Here is a 22,837-nt window from a genome sequence, read left to right as displayed (position 1 = left end):
TGCTGGAACAAACTCAGCCAGGATCCCAGTTTCACCGTCACATATGGAGGCAAAGTAAAACTCATCCGCTTTGGGGGAAATACTAAATAAATCTTCAGATCCCAACCTGAACAGATCCCAGTTTCTGATCAGGTTGGTCCACAGATGTTTTCACCAGGAACCACAAAACAAACTGGATCTCCCAGATGGTTGATGGACAGTGGGGGAGGAGCTAGGCGTTTTTCCTCTAACTGGTGGGTTGGCAGTTTGAAGCCCCACACCGATCCTCTGTCGTTGTGTCCTTGAGCAAGACACTCCACCTGCTTTGGTTGCTGGTGGTAGTCAGAGGACCCGGTGGCGCCGGTTGTCTGGCAGCCTTGATTCTGTCAGTTTTTTACGTGTCCTGTCTGGTTGTGGAGCACCAAGAATTGCTGTCTTGATGCCAAGGAGAGGCCAACAGGTTTACTTTCACAAGTGGAGCATTACTGCTTTCACTATAGTGCTCTGTGTGATACGTTTGATAAAAACTTTATTAGGGCTTATTTTGGGCCTATTTCACATTCAATGGACACAAACTGAAAGGTGGAAGAGAAAAAAAATATTATAATTTGTATTAATTTCACAGATTCAAAAACAGCATAAAGAACATAATAAACAGGATAATACAATCCCAACAGATGAGACAGATGAGATTCAGCTATCAGGTTCAACAAAGAGGTAAAAAGGAGGGGCTGGGTAAGATGTTACTCTTAAGAGAATTAAATCCCAAATATTAAATAAATGGCTGCCAGGTTACTCTAAATCTATGAACAGAGTCACTGACAGTATGTTTCAAGCTTTAGATGGTTCATAACATCTTCTATCCACCGTTTGAGTTGGAGGGGCAGCTTTTTTCCAGTTCAGCAATATGAACGCTGCTGCATTGGTGTGGTTCACTGGTATTGATATACCTAAGGCCCTCAGGTATATCAATGCCAGCTATATGTCGTTTTCTCTGGTTGTGGCGATGGGAGTCCCGTTGCCAGTGTGTCACTCCAAGGGAAAGTTGGTTAACTCAGCACCTATAGATGGCTATGTGGCTAGCTCTATGCGTGGCTCTTAAGGTCCAAGTCCGTAGGTTGAATATCAGCCCAAACAGCTGATATCAGGACAATAGTTGAAAGGAACGATTCAAGCACTGATGTTCTTTTAACAGCAAACTCTGCACACAGATAGAATAAAGGAGTGACAACTTCTCTTCAAGTTTAAGAATTTATCAACAGAAATAAAATAAACATCCAGAGAACATCACTATATAATGCTGTTTATCTGAATTAACACTATATTTCAATCATCAAATTCTCTCCACGAGCCTAGTGAAACTTAAATAAAACTACTAAGCAAAATTAAGATAAAAAGAAGCTAAGTGACTTTGTACTCACAAAGAAACAAAAAAAAATAAAAAATAGTTGATCACCATCATAAGAATGATTCAGTGAATCTTGGTTCACTGCAGATCTAAGTGAACCAAAGTTCATCTTACTTAATGTGGAATGAGATTAAATAAACTAATTTAGAACATTTGGTATGTGTTTCAACCCATTCAAAATGCAAATCCTGGGTTAAATAATACCGTATTGTATAGAATAACATTTTAAAGAATGATTTGCTCAGTAAAGTCAGTAAGCTTTAGGACACTTGATTTTATTACTGCGATTATTCCTCTGGGAAGCTAGAGGTCGCTGTAGTGATTGGTCACTAAATGGGTTAATCCTACAGTTATACAAAACACCATTAAATCAACATTAATGTTCCATATTAATGTGTTAATAATGCTCATAGCATTATCAAATGATGGTGGAGTGAAGCAAAAGCAAACCTTATGTTTACAACGAACAGTAGTTGCTTGGTAACACAAATGATATCCAGGAAGCTAATAGCATTATGCTAGCAGACATTTGAAGCTAATTTAAAAAGGCCTAAAGCTCTATTTTGGTCATAATGAGCAGACCAGACAACACCAACATTAATATCCCAACAATGTATAAAATCCTTATGGAAATAAAGTTTGTTATAACTTTAACACTCATACTACATCAACATAGCAGAATTTCCAAATAGCTAGCGGGAGCTATCCTGTAAGCTCCCGGGCTTTTTACTAACTCAAACCTTACAACAAAGCAGTAAAATCATTTAAACGTAAAAGGGAAAGCTGGTTATCTCAGCAGCCATAGAAAAGCCTAAGAGCAAGTTGATAGGTAAGCAACGTTTTCAGCTGCTGCCCCCAAACTGTAGAATAAGCTGCTATAACAAATCAAACAAATGTTTTTAAATCTGCTCATTATTTCTCCTTGGCTTTTAACTCACTTTGAGAAGTTGTTTTTTTATTTATTTGTTCTATCATTGTATCTTTTTTTTTATTTGTTTTTATTGTTCTAATGTTTTATTAGAACAATAACCTGTTACAGGTTATAGTGTTACAGACATAAAATGAATGAATAACTAGGCTAATTGTATCAGCTGCCCTCTGTAGTTTTATTCTCACTATTCTCAGAAAAAACAGTTTTTGATGTCCTGGGCCCCTGCTCTGCTGCTCCTCTCCTAGCCTCCTAGCCTCCTTCTCTGGTGTCTGGACTTTAGCTTTTTGGGGGCCATTCCAACCCTGCTGGAGGAGCAATGAACTGCGGTGTGACCCAAACCATTTTTTAGGATGGAACAAGGGCAGTCGCCATGATTGTCAAGGTGGATTATACCATCAATATCCCTGGCTTTGAAGTAGCTTGTGTTTTTTGTGTTTTATCATCCACTAATCGTTATCGAGGTGAACTGCTCATTATATCTCTATATTGATTGTAGGACATATCGCCCAGTTTTCTTTTGGTTTATTCTGTGTAAATGAAATGGTGCAAACTAAATCAGCCAACAATCCATTTTACTTTGCAGGTTGTGAGGAAAAATAACATGAAAGATGCCAAGTGGTGTGAAAACTTTAGCAAGAAACTGTAAACAAACAAGACATAAACAACTGTGCAACATAAACAAGAAGAAATGGTTGTAATTAAATCAAAGCGTTCTATCTAACTAAATTACCGAAATATATGTTCATTAAAATTTGCCTCAGTTTAGGCTGAGATCAAAATACTTTCTAATGTGCATAATATGTTTCTATGTTTCCTGCAGATGTTAAGCAGAAGCTGATTGTTAAAGAAGCTTCTTTAGACCACAGACCTCCTGATGACCTGCATGATCCAAAGCCCCCCCACATCAAGGAGGAACAGGAGGGAGTCTACATCAGTCTGCCAGGAGAGCAGCTCAATGGGAAGCAGGTGATTAATGCCATCAGGTTTCCAGTCTCTGCTCCTCCCATAAAGAGTCTGAATGATGAACAGTCTCTGCTGCTCTCACAGCTTTATCCAGACCAGATTAAAGGCAGAGAGATTCCAGAAGAGAATGATGGAGAAGAATCCATCAGGATACAAGATCATGGAGATGTTTCTATTTCATCAGAGGCTGAAGACACTGAGAAGGATGAAGAGGACAGTGATGTAGAACACCCTCTGTCTGAGCTGAAACAATTGTCAGACTCTGGATATAAGAAATGTTCTACAAAGAAGAAAAATGTGGACTCAGGAAGGAAAGTCCAGACAGGAGGGAAGCTTAGCTGTGAAGACTGTGGCAAAACATTTATTACAAAATACGACTTAAACAGACACATGAGAATCCACACAGGACAGAAGCCTTTCTGTTGTGATCTATGTGGACAAAGATTTAGCAGAAAAGGAAATTTAAACACACACATGAGAATCCACACAGGACAGAAGCCTTTCTGTTGTGATCTATGTGGACAAAGATTTAGCTTAAAACAACATTTAAACAGACACACGAGAATCCACACAGGACAGAAGCCTTTCTGTTGTGATCTATGTGGAAAAAGATTTAGCTTAAAACAACATTTAAACATTCACATGATAACCCACACAGGACAGAAGCCTTTCTGTTGTGATCTATGTGGACAAAGATTTAGCGAAAAAGGAAATTTAAACACACACATGAGAATCCACACAGGACAGAAGCCTTTCTGTTGTGATCTATGTGGACAAAGATTTATCGATAAATCAGGTTTAAACAAACACATGAAAATCCACACAGGACAGAAGCCTTTCTGCTGTGATCTATGTGGACAAAGATTTAGCCTAAAACAAAATTTAAACAGACACACGAGAATCCACACAGGAGAGAAGCCTTTCTGTTGTGATCTATGTGGAAAAAGATTTAGACAAAAATCACATTTAAACACACACATGACAATCCACACAGGACAGAAGCCTTTCTGCTGTGATCTATGTGGACAAAGATTTATCGATAAATCAGGTTTAAACAAACACATGAAAATCCATACAGGACAGAAGCCTTTCTGCTGTGATCTATGTGGACAAAGATTTAGCCTAAAACAAAATTTAAACAGACACACGAGAATCCACACAGGAGAGAAGCCTTTCTGTTGTGATCTATGTGGAAAAAGATTTAGACAAAAATCACATTTAAACACACACATGACAATCCACACAGGACAGAAGCCTTTCTGCTGTGATCTATGTGGACAAAGATTTATCGATAAATCAGGTTTAAACAAACACATGAAAATCCATACAGGACAGAAGCCTTTCTGCTGTGATCTATGTGGAAAAAGATTTAGCTTAAAACAACATTTAAACATTCACATGATAACCCACACAGGACAGAAGCCTTTCTGTTGTGATCTATGTGGACAAAGATTTAGCGAAAAAGGAAATTTAAACACACACATGAGAATCCACACAGGACAGAAGCCTTTCTGTTGTGATCTATGTGGACAAAGATTTAGCCTAAAACAAAATTTAAACAGACACAGGAGAATCCACACAGGAGAGAAGCCTTTCTGTTCTGATCTATGTGGAAAAAGATTTATCCAAAAATCTAATTTGGACCTCTGTGGAGAGGTTGTTTGGTTTCTCTAATATAAAGATCAGAACATTCCTCACTGACTGAACTGCAGACACCACTCCGCTCATCTTAGGTTTGGGGGTTTTGTCCTTGGGATGCACCAGCCTCTGTCTGAGGGTCCTGTTTGCTTTGAAATGTTCTGGGATTTTGTGTTTGGAGAAAATCCTCTTGAGTTTTTCAGAGACTCCAGCAACATCTGGGATGACGATGTTTTTGCGTTTATTCTTCTCACCATTATGTTCTGCAGCGGGTCTTTTGGATTTTCTTGCTGATTTGACAAAAGCCCAGTTAGGGTAGCCACAGGTTTGGAGGGCATCTCTGATGTGTTTCTGTTCCTTGTGCTTCCCTTCTGTTTTAGTAGGACATGCTGGGCCCGGTGTTGTAAGGTTCTGATGACAGAAAGTTTGTGCTCCAGTGGGTGGTGTGAGTCAAAAAGAAGATATTGGTCTGTGTGAGTGGGTTTCCTATACACTTCAATGTTGAGGTTTCCATCTCCTTCCATGTTCACCAAACAGTCCAGAAAAGGTAGCTTGTTGTCGTTGGCATCCTCTCTGGTAAACTTGATGTTGTTGTCCACTGAGTCCACAGAGTTGATGTGTCTTGTGAAAGCTTCCACTTAAGCAAGAAAATAATTACTGGGCAATAAAGTGAGTAAAAGTGAAACAAAATAAAAGAGGAAAATAGAACCTAAGAGTAAATGTTGATGATTTTATAATCAATAGGACTACAAATATAAACTAATGTTTCAATTAAAAGTTTAACTAGAACATTTAAAGTCAGTCTTAAGCAAATGTCTTTCTAATCATCATTTAGAAGAACTCAGTCTTCTGGATGTTTGTTCCAGAGAGGTAGAATATAGGAAGTCAGCTTCCTACAACAAGTTGTAAAGCGCTTTGGGGTAGTCAGTCCAGTTAAAGTGCTATACAAGTAGAAGCAAATTACCAGATTAGGCATGAATCAGAAGAATTTAGTGGTCTGGAGGGTTGAAACGCTGATAACAAATCTGTCATGTATTTAGGTGCTAAGCCATGCAGGGATTTTATAGACTAAAACAAGTATTTTAAAGTCTATTGATTGAGACACAGGGAGCCAGCGTAAGGACTAGGTAGATGTTCTCTGCTTTCTTAGTCTTAGTGCGGACTGAGCAGCAGCATTCTGGATTAACTGCAGTTGTCTGATATTTTTGGTGGACGTGTGAGAAAACAATTTCAGTTTTTGATTTCTACTAAAATTAAATGCATGGATTAGTTTTCCATAACCTGCTGAGACATCAGTCCTTTAATCCTGAGAATGTTCTTCAGGTGAAGGCAGGACAACTGGTGAGGAAATATTTAAGCTAGTTGATGCTTTTCTGACTGAAGCGAGACTCAGCTGGGAAAATGTCTCTCTGTTTGTACGGATGGCTCAGCAGTGATGACCGGCCCAAAGAGTGGAGTTGAAGCGTGGATAAAATCCATCAATCCATGCGTTATAGCTACCCACTGTGTCCTGCATCAGCAGGCACTAGCTTCCAGAGACATGGACCCAGATCTTCTGTTCTGAACACAGCTATCACTGCAGTTAACTTTGTGAAATCCAGAGCTTTGAAATCACGGCTGTTTGGTCAACTTTGCCCAAATCTGGATGCTGAACATGACGCACTGCTTTATCACTGAGGTGTGATGGTTGTCTCGTGGGAAAGTGTTGCAGAGTTGTTGAGCTACACAGAGAAATGGCTGAATTTATAAGAGGAGAAACCAGACATTGCATATTTCTTTCATGATCCAGACTGCATTGCCAAGTTAGCCTGTCTAACAGACATATTCAACATATTGAACAGCCTCAACCTCTCCATCCAAGGAGGCTACACATCTATCCTTAAAGTTAGTGACAAAATCACCGCCTTTATAAAGAAGAAGAATAAAAGATGGAATAACAGACATGTTCCCCCAACTGACTGACTTTTTAAACAATGAGAAGCTGTCTGTTGCTATTGTGAGGGATGTTGTGACTTCACACCTAACATCACTGTGTGAGAACTTCAGCTCATATTTCTCTGATGTGAACACTGATGCCTGGGACTGGGTGCTGATCCATTTTCACCTGCTGCAACAAGAAATGGCTTAAGAGGTAAAACAGAAGAACAGCTCTTGGAGTTATCTTGTGACAGAACATTGAAGGCCAGATTCCAGCAGGAAAATCATGCAGACTTTTGGGCCTCCCTCTCACATGAGTATCCTGAACTGGCTGCTGAGGCCATGAAAATATTGCTGCCGTTTTGTTAGAATTATTTTTATTATTCTCTACGTGTTTATTTTTATTTACCATGTTTATGGCATTTATCACATATTTACTCATTACTATTAAAAAGGTTTTAAGGTTTGAGTTTATTCAGACAGTGTTTTTCAGATGACTAATATCTCTCTTATGTATTATTGTTTATTATTATTGTCATTTATTTACTGGAACATATACCGTGCTTCATCTTAGCTCATACTATGTTTTTCAACTGTCTCTCTTATCATTGCAGAAGGCCTGCAGAGATATGACTCTTTTTCCAAGACCTGAACTGAACTGTGTGAATGGCGTTGTATTATCTTGAATGTCACATCATAAATGGTTTCTAATTAGGGACCTCCCTGAACACAATAAAGAGAGAGGAAGCACAGGGTGTTTTCAGAGCAGTAAGGAGTTGTAACTGAGCACATCTCTGCTGTTCTCCTCTCAAATAAAACCAAACTAACGCTTGTTGTCTTTCTTCCCTTGTGTTGTTTAATGAATGTTTTAGGTATTTGAACCTGACACGTTTCCAACCACTTACCTCTGTGAATCAACATTTTCAACTCTGACTGTAATGAAGAACAAATGCAGAGCTGGTTTACAAGTGGAAGATGATCTTAGAGTTTGTTTGTCATCCATGCCTCCAAGAATAAACTGTGTGAGGAGAGACAGGCTCATCCTTCTCACTAATTGTCAAGAGGTTATTGATGTCATTGATGAATGGCTGGACTGTGTAACAAAGCCTGAAGCAGATATTGATAACTGGGAGTTGGTTCCACAGGAGAGGAGCCTGATAGCTAAAGGATCTGCCTCCCATTCTACTTTTAGAGACTCTAGGAACCACCAGCAGACCTGCAGTCTGAGAGCGAAGTGCTCTGTTAGGAACATACGGGGTAATCAGAGCTCTGATATATGATGGAGCTTGATTATTATAGAATCAGCTGCACCTGTTAGAAAATCTAAACTCTCCTGAGTTCCCTAATGTGTTTTTCATCTGCTTTGACTCTAGATTGAGAGAAGTAGCTATTTTAATCCACAAAAACGTTAGTTTTACAATATTAGACATAATTATAGATCCTGAAGGTAGATTCATTATAATAACATCTGTTCACAAACAAAAGTTATGTATTGTCAGTTTATATGGTCCAAATGTTGATGATCCCTCATTCTATTACAAACTTTTATGCACTTTCAAAGCAGTTGGATTGTTCTCCTTTTATTGGGGGTGACCTCACCTTTGGTCTAAATGAGGAAAAAGGTTGATTACAACAGGGAGTCAGCTTGGTTGGCTATCAATAAATGTAGTCAAACAATACATGAGTGATTTTGGTCTTTGTGATATATGGTGATCTACTCATCCTAACAGTAAGGAATATACTTTCTTTTTAAATGTCCATCATTCCTACTCTCGTTAGGACTACTTCTTAATCAAAAACTCGCTGCTGTCTGACATTTCAGATGCTGTAATACATCTTATTGCTGTCAGTGATCATGCTCCAGTTTCTTTAACCCTATTAAATAAAAAAGTAACCCTGCAAAACAAAAGCTGGAGATTTAATACATCATTGCTTAAGGAGGAAGAATTTATCAAATATTTTAAAGCAGAGTGGGCTTCATATTTGGAATACAATGATCGACCAGGGACCTCAGCATCTAACCTCTGGAAGGCGGGGAAATCATTGATGAAGTGAAAATAATTCCATTCTAATCTGATAAAAAGAAGATAAAAAAGATTCAAGAATTAGAAGAACATTTAAGTTACTAGAAACCTCCCAGGAAGAGAGTAAGCTGGGTAAAATCTGTAAAGTAAAATTAGAATTAAACCAATATATTAAAGCAAAAGGTAAAGAATAAACCAAGTTGAATAATAGCTTTATTTTGTTGTTTTACAGATCTGACAGTCTGATAAAACCAGTGAATGCAGTTATTTCCTGTTTAACTTTGAAGCAGAGCTGGTGGAAGTATCAGTGCTCCCTCTAGTGGACGGGGTAGTTGTTGCAGACAGTAACTGAGGTGGGACCCTGCACAGACTTTAAGCACCTTCTTTATTTTCCTCCACAGGCTGCAGAGTCTCTTTAGATTAACATGTATTATTCATTCATGTTTCTCCTGATTAAATGTGTAAAATAATGTGCACTAAATGTGAGACCTCCTGCAGCTTTACACTTGTTTAGCTCAGATGACTTAAAGTCTAGCGCTGTGAAGTGACTTAGTGAAAACAAAGACTGGTCATAGAGGGAAAGTGTTTCAGCTGTGTGATCAAACAGCTCAGTCTGTAGAAAGTATTCTGTGTGGTCTGTAGGCTCATTTCTCTGAAGGCTCCTGAAGACTAACAAGCTAACAAGGAAAAGCAACGAGAAAAAGCTTGAAACAAGTGTTGACCTGTTGGATGGTCACTACAACATGAAACCAAAGTTAAGCTGAAATGGTTCTGCTAAGTTCTGGTTGCTGATAAACTGTTGGACATGATGGTTTCAAAGTGTAAAGTTCTCAGACAAGCAAATGAAGAAGAAAAGCCAACATTTGTTGATCTCCATTCAGAGTAAAAGCATCAGAGACAGACAGGTTTCTCCTGAGAGCCTGGTCTAAAGAGCAGCTGCTCCACTGTGAAGGTTCTGATGACAAAGCTGTGATTCTGGTGTCCCCTGATGTCAGCTTCAGTTTCTTCATGGATCAGATGGACAGACAGACTGTAGAGACGTGTTCTGGCCTCAGTTACCCACAAATCCAGCCCTGCTGCTAGAGCCTGCTTTGCCCCGCCCTATAACAGGAAGTGGAAGCCTTTACTTCCTGTTTGACAGTCTGACCTTTGACCTGACCCGGTCTGGATGGAGGAAGCACATGGAGCAAGCCTTTGATTTGATCCAGTAGTCAGAATGAAAACTTGCTCTTCAGGGCTTTAAGTGGAGCAGCAGGTGAATGTCCACACACTAAGTCAGCAGGACTAAAACCTGGGGACTCTTTAGTTGCTTCACTGGGAAACGAGGACACCAGCAGAGAATCAGTGAGATGTCTGCATGTTTTGGTGACTGGGACCCAGTAACCACACAGGCTGGCTACAGTGTGGGGGGGGGGGGCTGGTTCCTCTCAGGACCCCCAGACTCAGATAGTTTTTACCTTGGCTTGTTTCTGAAGAGCCCTGCAGACGTTCTCCTGTGTTCCTCTTTGTCTGGGTTCCCAAAGCCAGCAGAACCAGCTGTGCAGCGTTCCAGTCCTCGGGTCAGAAGCAGCCTCTCCATGGGTTGGTGGTGATAAAGCCCAGCGCTGCAGCAGGAGGCCACGGACGATGAGAGCGGCTCTGAGCTGCAGCTCCTTCAGTCGTGTGACGTTCTGTTTGTGTTGCTGCAGCTTTCTGAATGGACCGTGTTTGTTCTGCTTCTTCTTCTTCATGTGTATTTATGGAGCCACGCCTCAGTGACATATATTTATGTACACTGGAGAAAACTCTGATAAAATAATGGAACACTAACTGCATGACTTTTAGTTTCATTATTATTATTATTATAACTACTACTACCATTATTATTGTGATTTTAGCTAGAGATAAACACTTTTAAAAGTTTTCTGGCTTCCAGGACTTTATTTTATATTTGCATTAAGTTGATATAAATGTATTAAAAACTGGACCTGTTGTATATTTTAGAGCAAGGTTCATATCTATCTATCTATCTATCTATCTATCTATCTATCTATCTATCTATCTATCTATCTATCTAATGTTATCTGAAAAGTTTCAGAACCCTTGTTTTAGTGCTAATTTAAAGTTGACCTTTTTTAAATAAATAACTATTGTAACTTGATTTAAATTAGACTTTTATTCCTCTTCAACACGTCTGTTTCCTCACCAGGTCAGTAGCTCTTCAATATGTAGCAAATATCCACCTATTTTATCTGTATTTCATGAACTGGACCAGAATCAGAGCTCCAGGCGGTGTTGGACCTTCCCAGGCTTCAAACTCAAAGTACTGGATGGAAAGATTTTAAGAGTTAAACTGATCATTTTAAAGCATGGACCATTTCCAGCATGTGAGGACAGACTGAGAGAAATGAAAAAAAAAACAGTTTTTCATGTTCTGAGGAGGAACTGTCTTCTGAAGTGAAGCCAGAGCAGAAGCTGTGGAGCAGAACCCAGCTGCTCAGAGTTCTGGTTGGACCTGCTGGGCTGTTTTCCAGGAGGAGACCAAGCTTTGGGATGTCGACGCCTCTTTACGCCCAAATACCCTAAAATTTAAGTCAAATACGAGAAACGTGGATATTTTAGTAGATGAGCGAGTAGCTCAGGGAGTAAGAAGACATGCTGGTTGGCTTACTGTTACCTAAAGGTTGCAGGTTCAACTCCAGAGAGCATCTTGCTGCTTTTTGCTTCCAATAGAGGGAAAATGGAGGTAAAAGTGGTCTAGTCCAGGAGGTGAACCTGCAACCTGTGACTCTGTAGCTCACTTCTTACTCCTCTGAGCCACCGCTCATCACACCAGAAAGGGTTCTCAGGCGCCATTTGTCCCATAAAAATGACAGATTTTGGTAAAAAAAAAAAAAAACTCCAGGAATGAGCCAGAAGCTGAAGCTCCAGCTGAGGCAGAGGGCTGATCAGGAGGTGGTTTGTTGGTCTGAAGGCTCTTGGTTCTGCTCCACAGATCATCACCTGCAGAGTCTCCTCACACGGCTCTGCTTCATGAAGCCACTGAAGCTCTTCAAACCACCAGGAGCCCGGTTCTTACAGAAAAAGACTTTATTTTTCCTCAGTATATTACTTCATGTTTACATAAATAGAAATAGGTTTTCTTTTTGGACTAGTCCAGAACCTCAGAGGTAAACATTTAAAGGCCAGCACGGCATGCAGAGTCACATTTCATCCTAGAAAATAAAACAGGTAAAAAGTGAGTTTTGTTAGTCTTCAGCAGAGTGAAGGAGGTTAGTTGAGCCAACTAGAGGAACCTGAACATGATGAGGGAACACAGAGCGTACGGGCAGAACCAGCAGCAGGAAGTGGGCTTGGAGCCTTAGAGACGGATGCAGGAACAGCAGCAGAGGGAGACGTCTTCAGCTTTCATCCTGAAAGTCTGAACTCATCTGTGGAGACCACAGAAACCCCTTAGTTTGACTTTTCTTCACAGAGGAGATAACCGCTGTTAAATGTGCTTTGGCTGAATCTCACCATTGTGCACCTTGGAGAAATAATTGGTCCTAACAATGAAAGCAGAGCAAAAGCAGCACTTCTGAATATTAAATAAACCAGCAGCCATTTATAGACTGTTTCAGCACAAGCTGCATTTATGTAAATACTACATGCTACATTTGTCCTTCTGCATATTTTAGAACATTTATTCTGTAAGTTTTTCAGAATTTGAAGAGTCAAAAAGGGTTTTAGATGTTTAATACTTTTTATTTTTCTGATAGTTTTAACATTTTTGAGAGTGTCCTTTAGGAATGCTTATGTCTCATTTTTCTGTAAGTGTTTTTAATTTGGGTCTGCCTCTTATCATTCTGAGTGTCTCACCAATATTTCATTATGGTTACATAAAAACAATAAAGACTCTTGATTCTTGAAAAGTTACTTTAAGGCCTTCCTCCTCTCTCCCATACAGTACCTTAACTCAGAATTAAACCTTAATCAACAGATTATGACCATCAGGATTAAACTGAGAAGGCTGGTTTATGATCCATAATCTGATCAGCGTCCATCTAAACTCATGAATTTACAGCGTCTGCATGTGGAGGATGGAGCTGCAGCGCTGCAGAACAGAACATTTTGGGATGATCATCATTTCCTCTCCACAGCAACAGCAGGAGTTCTCTACCATCTCAGAACCAGCTGCAGGTCCATTGTGTGCGCTCAGAACAGTCAGAACCAACACACCTCTGCCTTTATTGTTGCTTTTTCCTGCATGAAGAAGTATAGAACTTCTGTGGTTGTTTTATGGAAATTCAACCACTCTGCTAACGTCTCTGTGCAGGACAGTAGTTTGTGCAGGTTCTTTCAGGACTCCAGACAAAGGCTGGATTGGTATGAGTCTTGTCACAGGAAGGCAGGAGCCTTGGACCACTTTGACATTCACATCCCCCACAATGCACTTAGCATCTGGGTTAACACTCACAACCCGTCCTAACTTGAATTGGCCCTGCACCACATTTTGGTCACATAGCCAAACAATTATCACCAGCTGTGACATTTAGATGTGACGTGTGCCATTTGCTTCTCACAATTAAGTTTGGGCTGCAAAGCTGGCTCCATGATCTCCAGAACCTGTTGACATGATGCTGCATCTCTCTGAGTCTTTTAGAAGGATAGCTTGTGAAGTCAAATGTTCTGATGTGCTGGATTAATTCTCCACTCCCATTGGCTGCCTTTTTGAGCTGACATCTCCTCCATTGCACCTTTGTCTTGAGAATCCAGGACCTGGTACAGCTGTCTTAATACAGACTTGGCACCGATGAAATTTGTTCCTGGAACGGACCAGATCCAGGAACTTCCAGTGAACCCTATTTGGTCCAATTATCAGATTAAAGGCTCTTTTAATTGGTTAAATATAAGCACAACAAACCATCCATCCCCTTCCACTTATCTGGGGTCGGGGAGGAGGGGGGGGGGGGTAGCAGCTTCAGTAGGGAGGCCCAGACGTCCCTCTCTCCAGCCACTTGGGCCAGCTCCTCTGGGGGAATCCCAAGGCGTTCCCAGCAGAGAGACATCGTCCCTCCAGCGTGTCTTGGGTCTCCCTCTGGGTCTCCTCCCGGTTGGAACACCTCACCAGGGAGGCGACCTCTCCCTGGGCTGCCACCTTATCGTGGTGGAGGGGTTTGAGTGTCCCAATCACCCTAGGAGCTATGCTGTTAGGAGCTTTGTGCCCCTAGTAGGGTCACCCAAGGCAGACAGGTCCTAGGTGAGGGACCAGACAAAGATCAGCCCAAAGCCCCCTTATGATGAATACAATAAATGGACGTAGTGTTCCCTCGCCCGGACGCGGGTCACCGGACCCCCACTCTGGAGCCAGGCCTGGAGGTGGGGCACGCTGGTGAGCGCCTGGTGGCCGGGCTTTTAACCATGGAGATGGGCCGGGCTCATCCCAAAGAGGAAACATGGGTCCCCCTTCCAATGGGCTCACCACCTGTCAGAGGGGCCAAGGGGGGTCGGGTGCATTGTGCATAGGGTAGCAGTCGAGGGCGAGGACCTTGGCTTTCTGATCCTCGGCTGAAGAAGCACAACAAACATCTTATTCAAACTATTGGCAACAAAGAATAAAAACAACATTCTTATGAATATCTGCTTCAGGCTTTGTTACACAGTCCAGCCATTCATCAATGACATCAATAAGCTCTTGACAATTAGTGAGAAGGATGAGCCTGTCTCTCCCCACACAGTTTATTCTTGGAGGCATGGATGACAAACAAACTCTAAGATCATCTTCCACTTGTAAACCAGCTCTGCATTTGTTCTTCATTAAAAGGCTCTGTTTAGTTCAAAAGGTGTTTAAACACCTGAATGGGGGAATAAAGGGAGTTTGTAGTGACACAACTAGAGGTTCCAAACATTTTCATAGTCTTTATTTACCTCTAAAACAAAAAATATGCTCTACATTTGATTTGGTTATAGTAATTGTATTTAAACTGTTTTCAGTTCAGCAATTTTTGACAGAAACGTTTGTCTTGGGGTTAAGTCACATTAAGAGTATTTGTACACACTTATTTTATTTTAAAAAGCAACTATATTTTACCAACGTTTTTCACACAAGGAGTTCAGGAAAATTTAAATATTTAAAGATATAAAAGTAGACTCAATAGATGATTGCAAGAATCACAAAGGAGCAATATAGGCAAAAATGTAAATAAGAGTGGTTAGATATATTAGAAGAAATTAATCTTTGTTACTTTTTATAACCTGCCTGGGAATGTGTAACTTGCTTTATTTACATAGTTCTTGAAATGCAGCAAAATACATGTGGCTCCTGTAACTTCTATGTTTCAAAGTATGCATTTAAACAGTTTTTAAATATAAATCTTAATGGATTCTACTGTAATGTGGGGAGGGTGAGCCCATCAGCAAATCCCTTTTAGAAAAACTGTCTTCCTACATTAGTGAGAACTTCTGTCATAACATCCAGAAATCATTTTCTTACAGTCTGGAGAAAAATTACTTCATTTGTTAAGAACAGCATCTCTGTTAAGGTCTTATTAGAAATAAATTCTGTCACCTTAGGTAATTGCTGCGGTTAGCCGTAGAAAGACCTCAAAATTCACAGAGAAGTTATTTCTTGACATATTTTAACTGGAAGATGGTCAATAAAACATAATTTTATTATTTTATTATCAAAGGTTAGCTAAACGGACAAGCAAAGTAATGAAGACATGCAGCAGGCTACACATTACAAGGCTTCAGGCCTTTTCTGTGACCTGATTTATTGTGTGATCAGCGGTACATGGACCTCATGTGGGTTTTACTCTGGTCTCATCTGCAGTAGGAGAGAACTTCAGCAGAGAATGGAGCTGATCACGGGGAATGAGGAGATAGTAGAAGCCCTGCAACAAGTAGGCAGACTTCTGCAGAGGAACAGGATGTGTCAGAAAAGCGGGCTGAGCAGGCAGCTCTGCACAGCTAACTGGAAGTGCTGTGTGCCGCATGAAAAGCCCAGGAGGAAACTGACAAGATGTTCTACCTTCAAGAGAACAAAGGAGTGTTTTGGAGGAGCGCAGAACGGCTGCGTCACAAAGGCTCCAAAGTCTTGTTGCTCAAATCCAGGAGGCCAAGGAGCTGAAGTCTGCTGAGGGTGGAGGTATGGCAAGCTTTCAGGCTCTTTGGATCCTGCCACAGTTAGACCTGATTGAAATAGAAAGATTGGCTTTCTTTGTTTCCAGCACAACCTTCAAAGCGTGCCCCTAAAAGAAGAGCAAGGAAAAAAGAACTTCATGTTTCCAGGGTGCCTTATTTTAACTATTGTCATTTGTTTTCTACAGAAAAATCTTTTGTCAAACCAATAAAATCTAGTTTTGATACCAAAGCTACTTGGCTCAGATTCCACCTTTCCTCTCATTACAGAAAAATGTTTGCATTTTGCTTTTCATGGACCACCAGTTAATAAATAGATTTAAGTTGTCTGTGGATCCATTTTCTGCATAAAGAGCAGCAGCACAGAAAATATAGACAACCCTTTCCATTTTCCACATTTTGGTGCTAACAGGTTTATTCTAAAACTGACTGGATTATAATTTTCTATTTTCCTACACAAAAAGCACAATAACAAAGGAAAATGTTTTAACTGTTTTGTGACTGAAATGAAAACATAATGGCTGAATATTCACTCCCACATCTTTGACACTGAATTAAATGTGAGTTAATCTGATTCCCACTAATTATTCATGTTTCAGCAACTTGATTAGTGGATTAAACCTAATTTAGGACCAAATAAAGTTCTGTAAGACGTCACAGCTGACGGAGCATATCACAGCAGAAACAAAAGTCAAAGAAGTTGTTTGCTGAGCAAAAGAGACTAATTTTGTGTATGGCAACAATTTGAGGAAGACTAAAATAAATGTAACTGATGATACTGCTGCAATCAGGACACCTCACCAACCTGTGGAGAAAGAGCCGGACAAACAACGTCTGACACAAAACAAACCTCAGCCACTGTCACAATGTCCTGGGTCCAGAGAAAGACATCTTGATCAGAGCTTAGCATTCTTACAGGAGCATTCAATCTGGTATCCATGTTGTGTTGGCAGTAATTATAGAGCCAAAGACTGCAAGACCGTGCATTGATGGCTTCCAGTGAGGTGGGGGAGGAGGATTTGCCAGGAAGTGTCTCAAAAGCAGTCAGAATGTGCTCTCAGAAATCAGCGGCTAAAGAAGAGCATGGTTTGAGCTCCACTCTCTTTATACTGCGTGGGAGGAGCTAAGACTGCTGGAGCCTGTGCACAGAAGAGAAAGGCAGGTGCAAAGCCTGCTGGGACATGGAGTCACAAATGTTTCCTTGTGTATAGATGCGACACAGGGAAGGAGGATGGAGCAGACCATGATGACCTTACTGCCAGCAATGGAAGGGAAGGGATCCAGCATGCTTTAGTTCAGATCTTATTCACTGGACAAAGCCATACCAACCACATCCTCAGTGTATAGAAACACAAAGTATCACAAAAAGGACTGACATTCCAGCAGAAATGCTTTCACCATTCCCCATGGCTACATTACAGTCCAATAGTGAGAGTCTACTGTTGTCTTTTTCATGGAATCAGGCTAAATTCATTGTTTCTAAACTAGGTAATCTAAAAGAGATTATTGCTGTAATTTGATTCTTTTAGTAAACCATGTAACTTGTTATAATCTCAGGTGTTGGACAGGCGTAATGTAGCCTCAGTGTGAACATGTGATGTTGCTCACAGAGGTCAGGTGAATACTCAGGGAGTTTGTGTGTTTACTCAGAGACATGAAGAATTAGGAGGAACATTGGTGCTGAATATAACCCCCCCCCCCCAAAAGAAACCCCAACAACTGGATTTTTGTTCCAAAGTTTGAAGACGTTTTGCTTCCCATCCAGAAAGCTTTCTCAATTCAAATGTCTGGAGTAGTGAGGAGTTCCAGGCTTTACATTATTGCCCAGTAATTATTTTCCTGCTTAAGTGGAAGCTTTCACAAGACACATCAACTCTGTGGACTCAGTGGACAACAACATCAAGTTTACCAGAGAGGATGCCAACGACAACAAGCTACCTTTTCTGGACTGTTTGGTGAGCATGGAAGGAGATGGAAACCTCAACATTGAAGTATATAGGAAACCCACTCACACAGACCAATATCTTCTTTTTGACTCACACCACCCACTGGAGCACAAACTTTCTGTCATCAGAACCTTACAACACCGGGCCCAGCATGTCCTACTAAAACAGAAGGGAAGCACAAGGAACAGAAACACATCAGAGATGCCCTCCAAACCTGTGGCTACCCTAACTGGGCTTTTGTCAAGTCAGCAAGAAAATCCAAAAGACCCGCTGCAGAACATAATGGTGAGAAGAATAAACACAGAAACATCGTCATCCCAGATGTTGCTGGAGTCTCTGAAAAACTCAAGAGGATTTTCTCCAAACACAAAATCCCAGAACATTTCAAAGCAAACAGGAGCCTCAGACAGAGGCTGGTGCATCCCAAGGACAAAACCCCCAAACCTAAGATGAGCGGAGTGGTGTCTGCAGTTCAGTCAGTGAGGAATGTTCTGATCTTTATATTGGAGAAACCAAACAACCTCTCCACAGACGCATGGCTCAACACAGGAGAGCTACCTCCTCAGGACAAGACTCTGCTGTCCACCTACACCTTAAGGACAAAGGACACTCTGTGAGGACCAACATGTTCACATTTTGGACAAAGAAGACAGATGGTTTGAAAGGGGTGTGAAGGAAGCCATCTACGTTAAGAGAGAAAAACCAACCTTAAACAGAGGAGGAGGCCTTAGGTTCCAACTCTCTAAAATTTATAACACAGCAACAGGGTTGATTCCTACCAAACTTCACCTCAATGCTCACCTCCATACAATGAGCACAAGATCACTCCTGTAAGCCCAATAATGACCCTAACGACTCCCCATTACTAAGGGGGACCAGTTTCTGTTCATTTAGCATGTTATCTAAGCCATAAAAAGGCCTTTGTTGGTCAATAATATAAAGCTTGGACCTCCACACAACTCCAGACATTTGAATTGAGAAAGCTTTCTGGATGGGAAGCAAAACGTCTTCAAACTTTGGAAAAAAAGTCCAGTTTTGTTTTTTAATTTTATTTTGGAATGATCATGACCTGGATGACTGAGAATCTTCACCAGCGTCTGAATATAAGTTTAGCTTTATTTATAGAACAGGTTTACATTGATATGAAGACATACATGTTCAAGTAATTAAAATGTTTGATCATAAAATTTATCATAATCAATGAAATAAGTGTGAAAAAATTAAAAATGATTAGTTAGTTTTCATAAATGTCTAATAATTGATTTTTGTAATTTCAGCTATCTCACTGAACAATTAGTTATAAACAAGGATAAAAACACAGATGTTAAAACAAAATAAACATGTTGGTTATATGAGCTATACATTTAATTAAAAATGTAAAAATAAAATGAACTTGGGAACTTAAAATGGAATCAGAAACTGTCAGCAAACGTTGTGATGAACCCGAACACAGCCACACACACAGAGCCTTGTTTAAGAGCTTTTCTAGAAAACTGATGAGTAGTGGAGGATGTGAGCGACAGTCTTTACCAGGCTGGGAAGGGATGATGGAGATGGCAGGAGCAGGCGGACCGGAGGTAACTGGAGGACTGCGGGTGCTGCGCTGTGGAGCCAGGCAGACGCTGGGAGCCAGGAAGCCTCCTGAGAAAGCGGGAGAGCGCTGGGGTCGGGGAAGAGCCAGCAGCACAGCAGGGAGAGTCACAGGCAGGCAGGAGGAGGGTGAGTGAGGCTGAGGTGAGGAGAAGAAGACTGCCAGGAGGGCGATGAGGGACGAAGGCTGGTGTGTGCAGGGGAGCAGCAGGAAGGAGGGATACCAGAGGTGCTCCAGAGCGGTTGTTAGCAGACGATCCGGCGGGTAATGGCAGACTGAGGTAAGCTTATGTAGGGAGGTTGGCAGGTGCAAAGAGCCCGGCTTAATTAGTAGCAGCAGGTGGCAGGAATCAGTGGTGGAGTGAGGAACTGGACTGTATGGGAGGAGGAAGGTGCCGGAAAAATGTCCAGGGTGCAGTAGGCATCACTGCACCCTGACAGGGGCTTGACTGCATCGTTACATCTCTGCACGTCCCTCACCTGTCAAGGCTAAACATTCATGTTTCTACAACTTAAATTCTGAAGTTCGCTGTAGCTCAGTCTGAAAATTTAAACAAATTAAAAAACTTGTAATGTTTTTAAGCCAACTAAAAATGAGCTACTAGAGAAATGCTGAAATTAGCAAGTAAAGGCCCTGCGACAGACTGGCGACCTGTCCAGGGTGTACACCACCTCTCACCCATTGAAATGCTGGAGATAGGCACCAGCACCCCTCACAACCCCATGAGGAATAAAGTGAGTAAGAAAATGGATGGATGGATAGCAAGTAAAGATTGTTGCCTTCAATGACAACAAACATCTCTCAGTAAACAAAAGCTGTGCAGTTTGAGTAAATATTTATAGCAGAGTAATTTTTCCTCCTGTGTGCGTCGTCATGTGTCTGTTTAAATGTGATTTTAGGCTAAATCTTTGTCCACATAGATCACAACAGAAGGGCTTCTCTCCTGTGTGGATTCTCATGTGTGTCAGGATGCAGCTTATTGGCTGCATGCTGAGCCTCTCTCCCTCTCTCTTCTTCTTCTTCTTCTTTTTGTTTAATGGCAGATTGCAACCTTATCTTTTAGGTGCATACCGCCACCTACTGTACCGGAGTATGTAGCATGGGCCATATCAATTTGATGATTATTTATATCTATATCCATATTTCTATATTTATATACATTTATATCCATATTTCTACACATCTATATCTATTCTTCTATATACCTATATATCTCTATCCATATTCCCATATCCATATTTCTATATATCTATATATCCATATATATCTATATATTTATCTATCTATACATATACATATATACATACAAAATATACATACATCCATATATACATATACCTTTAAATCTTATAATATAATCCTGTATTCTTAAGATATTTAATAACAGTTTTCTGCATTTCCTTTATCCCCTCTCCTGTTGTTCCTATTAATCCTTTCAAATTCCATTCCCTTCCAATTTGTCTTGTCTTTTGTTTTAATTCTATCCTTTCTTTATCATATTTCCTACAATATAATAAAATATGTTCTACATTTTCTATTACTTTACATTCTATACATTCATCTGTTTCACTTTTCTTTAATAAAAATAATGTTTTATTTAACCCAGTATGATCAAATCTTAATCTAGTTAACATAGTCTCCTCTCTTCGATTTTTCCTTGTCACACCCTTGGCATTAATAGATTTCTGTATCATATAATAATTTCTTCCACTTTTATCCATTTTCCATCTATCCTGCCATTTTTCCTTAATTTCTTTTTTAATTATTGCCTTAGCTTCTCCTTTCCCATACGGTATATTTATAATATTATTTGTTCTAATTGATTTTTTAGCTATTTGGTCTGCTCTTTCATTTCCATTTATTCCTACATGGGCTGGAACCCAACAAAACTTTATATTTATATACATTTTTTGTATTCTGAACAAACTTTGATGTATTTCTAATAATAAATCTTCTCTTTCTGATTTCATATTTTGTATACTGTAAAGTGCTGCCAAAGAATCAACACAACAAACTACTCTATCAGGTTTTACTTCCTCTATCCATTGTAATCCTATAATTATTGCCATCATTTCTGCTGTATATACTGACATCTGATCAGGTAATCTCCTACCGATGCTTACATTCATCATTGGAATATATATTCCTATACCTACTTTTCCTTTATCATCTTTAGATCCATCTGTATATATATCTAAATAGCTATAATATTTAGTTCTTATATAATGATTTGCCATTTGACCTCTCCTTCTGTTTACCCACTCTTTTTTTAATTCCATTATATAAAAATCTACCTCCACATTTGGAAATAACCAAATAGGGATATTACTTATAGGTCTAGGTGAGTTAAACCATATATTTCTTATTTTATATTCTTCTGATTTATCTTTTATTATCCATCCAAAACCTTTACCTTTAAAAGAATTATATTCCCAACACTCTTTTATAACACTTTTTGCTATATTTTCATTTCCACATCCATATAACCGACACCAGTATGTAAGCATGAGCTGATCTTTTCTTAAATCTAAAGGCACTTCTCCTAACTCTACCTGCATTGATTTAGTTGGTGTTGATCTTATTGCACCAGTACAAATTCTCATTGCTTTATTAATTACTCTTTCTATTTTCATTAAATTTGTTTTAGCTGCTGCTCCATATATATAACACCCATAGTCTATTGTTGATCTCATTAAAGCCCTATAAATATGCACCAATGATTGTTTACTTGCTCCCCAATCTTTTCCTGCTACTGCTCTCATGAGATTTATGATTTTCTTACATTTCGTCTCTATTTTTTCTATATGTGTTCTCCATGTTCCTTTTTGATCTAGCCATATACCCAGATATTTAAAATTACTTACTGTCTCCATTTTGTGACCATATAATTCCAAATTCTGTTCATTTATCTTTTTCTTTTTTGTACATATCATATTACAACATTTACTTGTCGAAAGCTTAAAGCCCCATCTATATGACCATTTTTCAATTTCTCCTATTGCCTCCTTGATTCTATTTCTTACTATTTTGGATTCTCTTCCTCTTGTCCATATGGCCCCATCATCCGCATATAAAGCTGATCCAATCCTTCTATCTAGTTTCATAAAAATATCATTAATCATTATATTAAATAATACTGGACTAATAACACTTCCTTGCGGAATTCCATTATTTATTTCAAATTGTTCTGAAATTTCAGCTCCTACTTTAACTATGATTCTTCTTTCTGTTAGAAAATTTAGAACCCAATTATAAAATCTACCCCTAATTCCTATCATATTTAATTTAATTAATAATCCTTCCCGCCACATTGAATCATAAGCCTTTTCTATATCTAAGAAC

General features: G+C 39.8%; 1 protein-coding gene and 1 long non-coding RNA gene across 3 annotated transcripts; one reads left to right on the top strand and one right to left on the bottom strand.

The window, feature by feature from the left end:
* Positions 1-3,490: 3,490 nt before the first annotated feature.
* LOC118557867 (gastrula zinc finger protein XlCGF49.1-like) lies at positions 3,491-4,229 on the top strand (the record flags this gene model as incomplete). The annotated part of the gene is made up of 1 exon (XM_036128346.1): positions 3,491-4,229. A coding segment is annotated over exon 1 (558 nt), but the record flags the coding sequence as incomplete, so codon positions are not given.
* A 7,682-nt stretch (positions 4,230-11,911) lies between these two features.
* Positions 11,912-17,821, bottom strand: LOC118557880. 2 transcript variants are annotated; one of them, XR_004928070.1, is made up of 3 exons: positions 16,809-17,821; positions 15,849-16,068; positions 11,912-12,270 (listed from the first exon to the last, which is right to left on the bottom strand). It is a non-coding gene; the product is annotated as an uncharacterized LOC118557880 (long non-coding RNA). The 2 variants fall into 2 exon arrangements; XR_004928069.1 differs by having other exon boundaries at positions 15,849-17,821.
* Between the last annotated feature and the right edge of the window lie 5,016 nt (positions 17,822-22,837).

The sequence above is a fragment of the Fundulus heteroclitus genome, chromosome 24 (assembly GCF_011125445.2).
Source record: "Fundulus heteroclitus isolate FHET01 chromosome 24, MU-UCD_Fhet_4.1, whole genome shotgun sequence".
NCBI classification, from domain to species: Eukaryota; Metazoa; Chordata; class Actinopteri; order Cyprinodontiformes; family Fundulidae; genus Fundulus; species Fundulus heteroclitus.
This window is presented reverse-complemented; position numbering and strand designations above follow the sequence as displayed.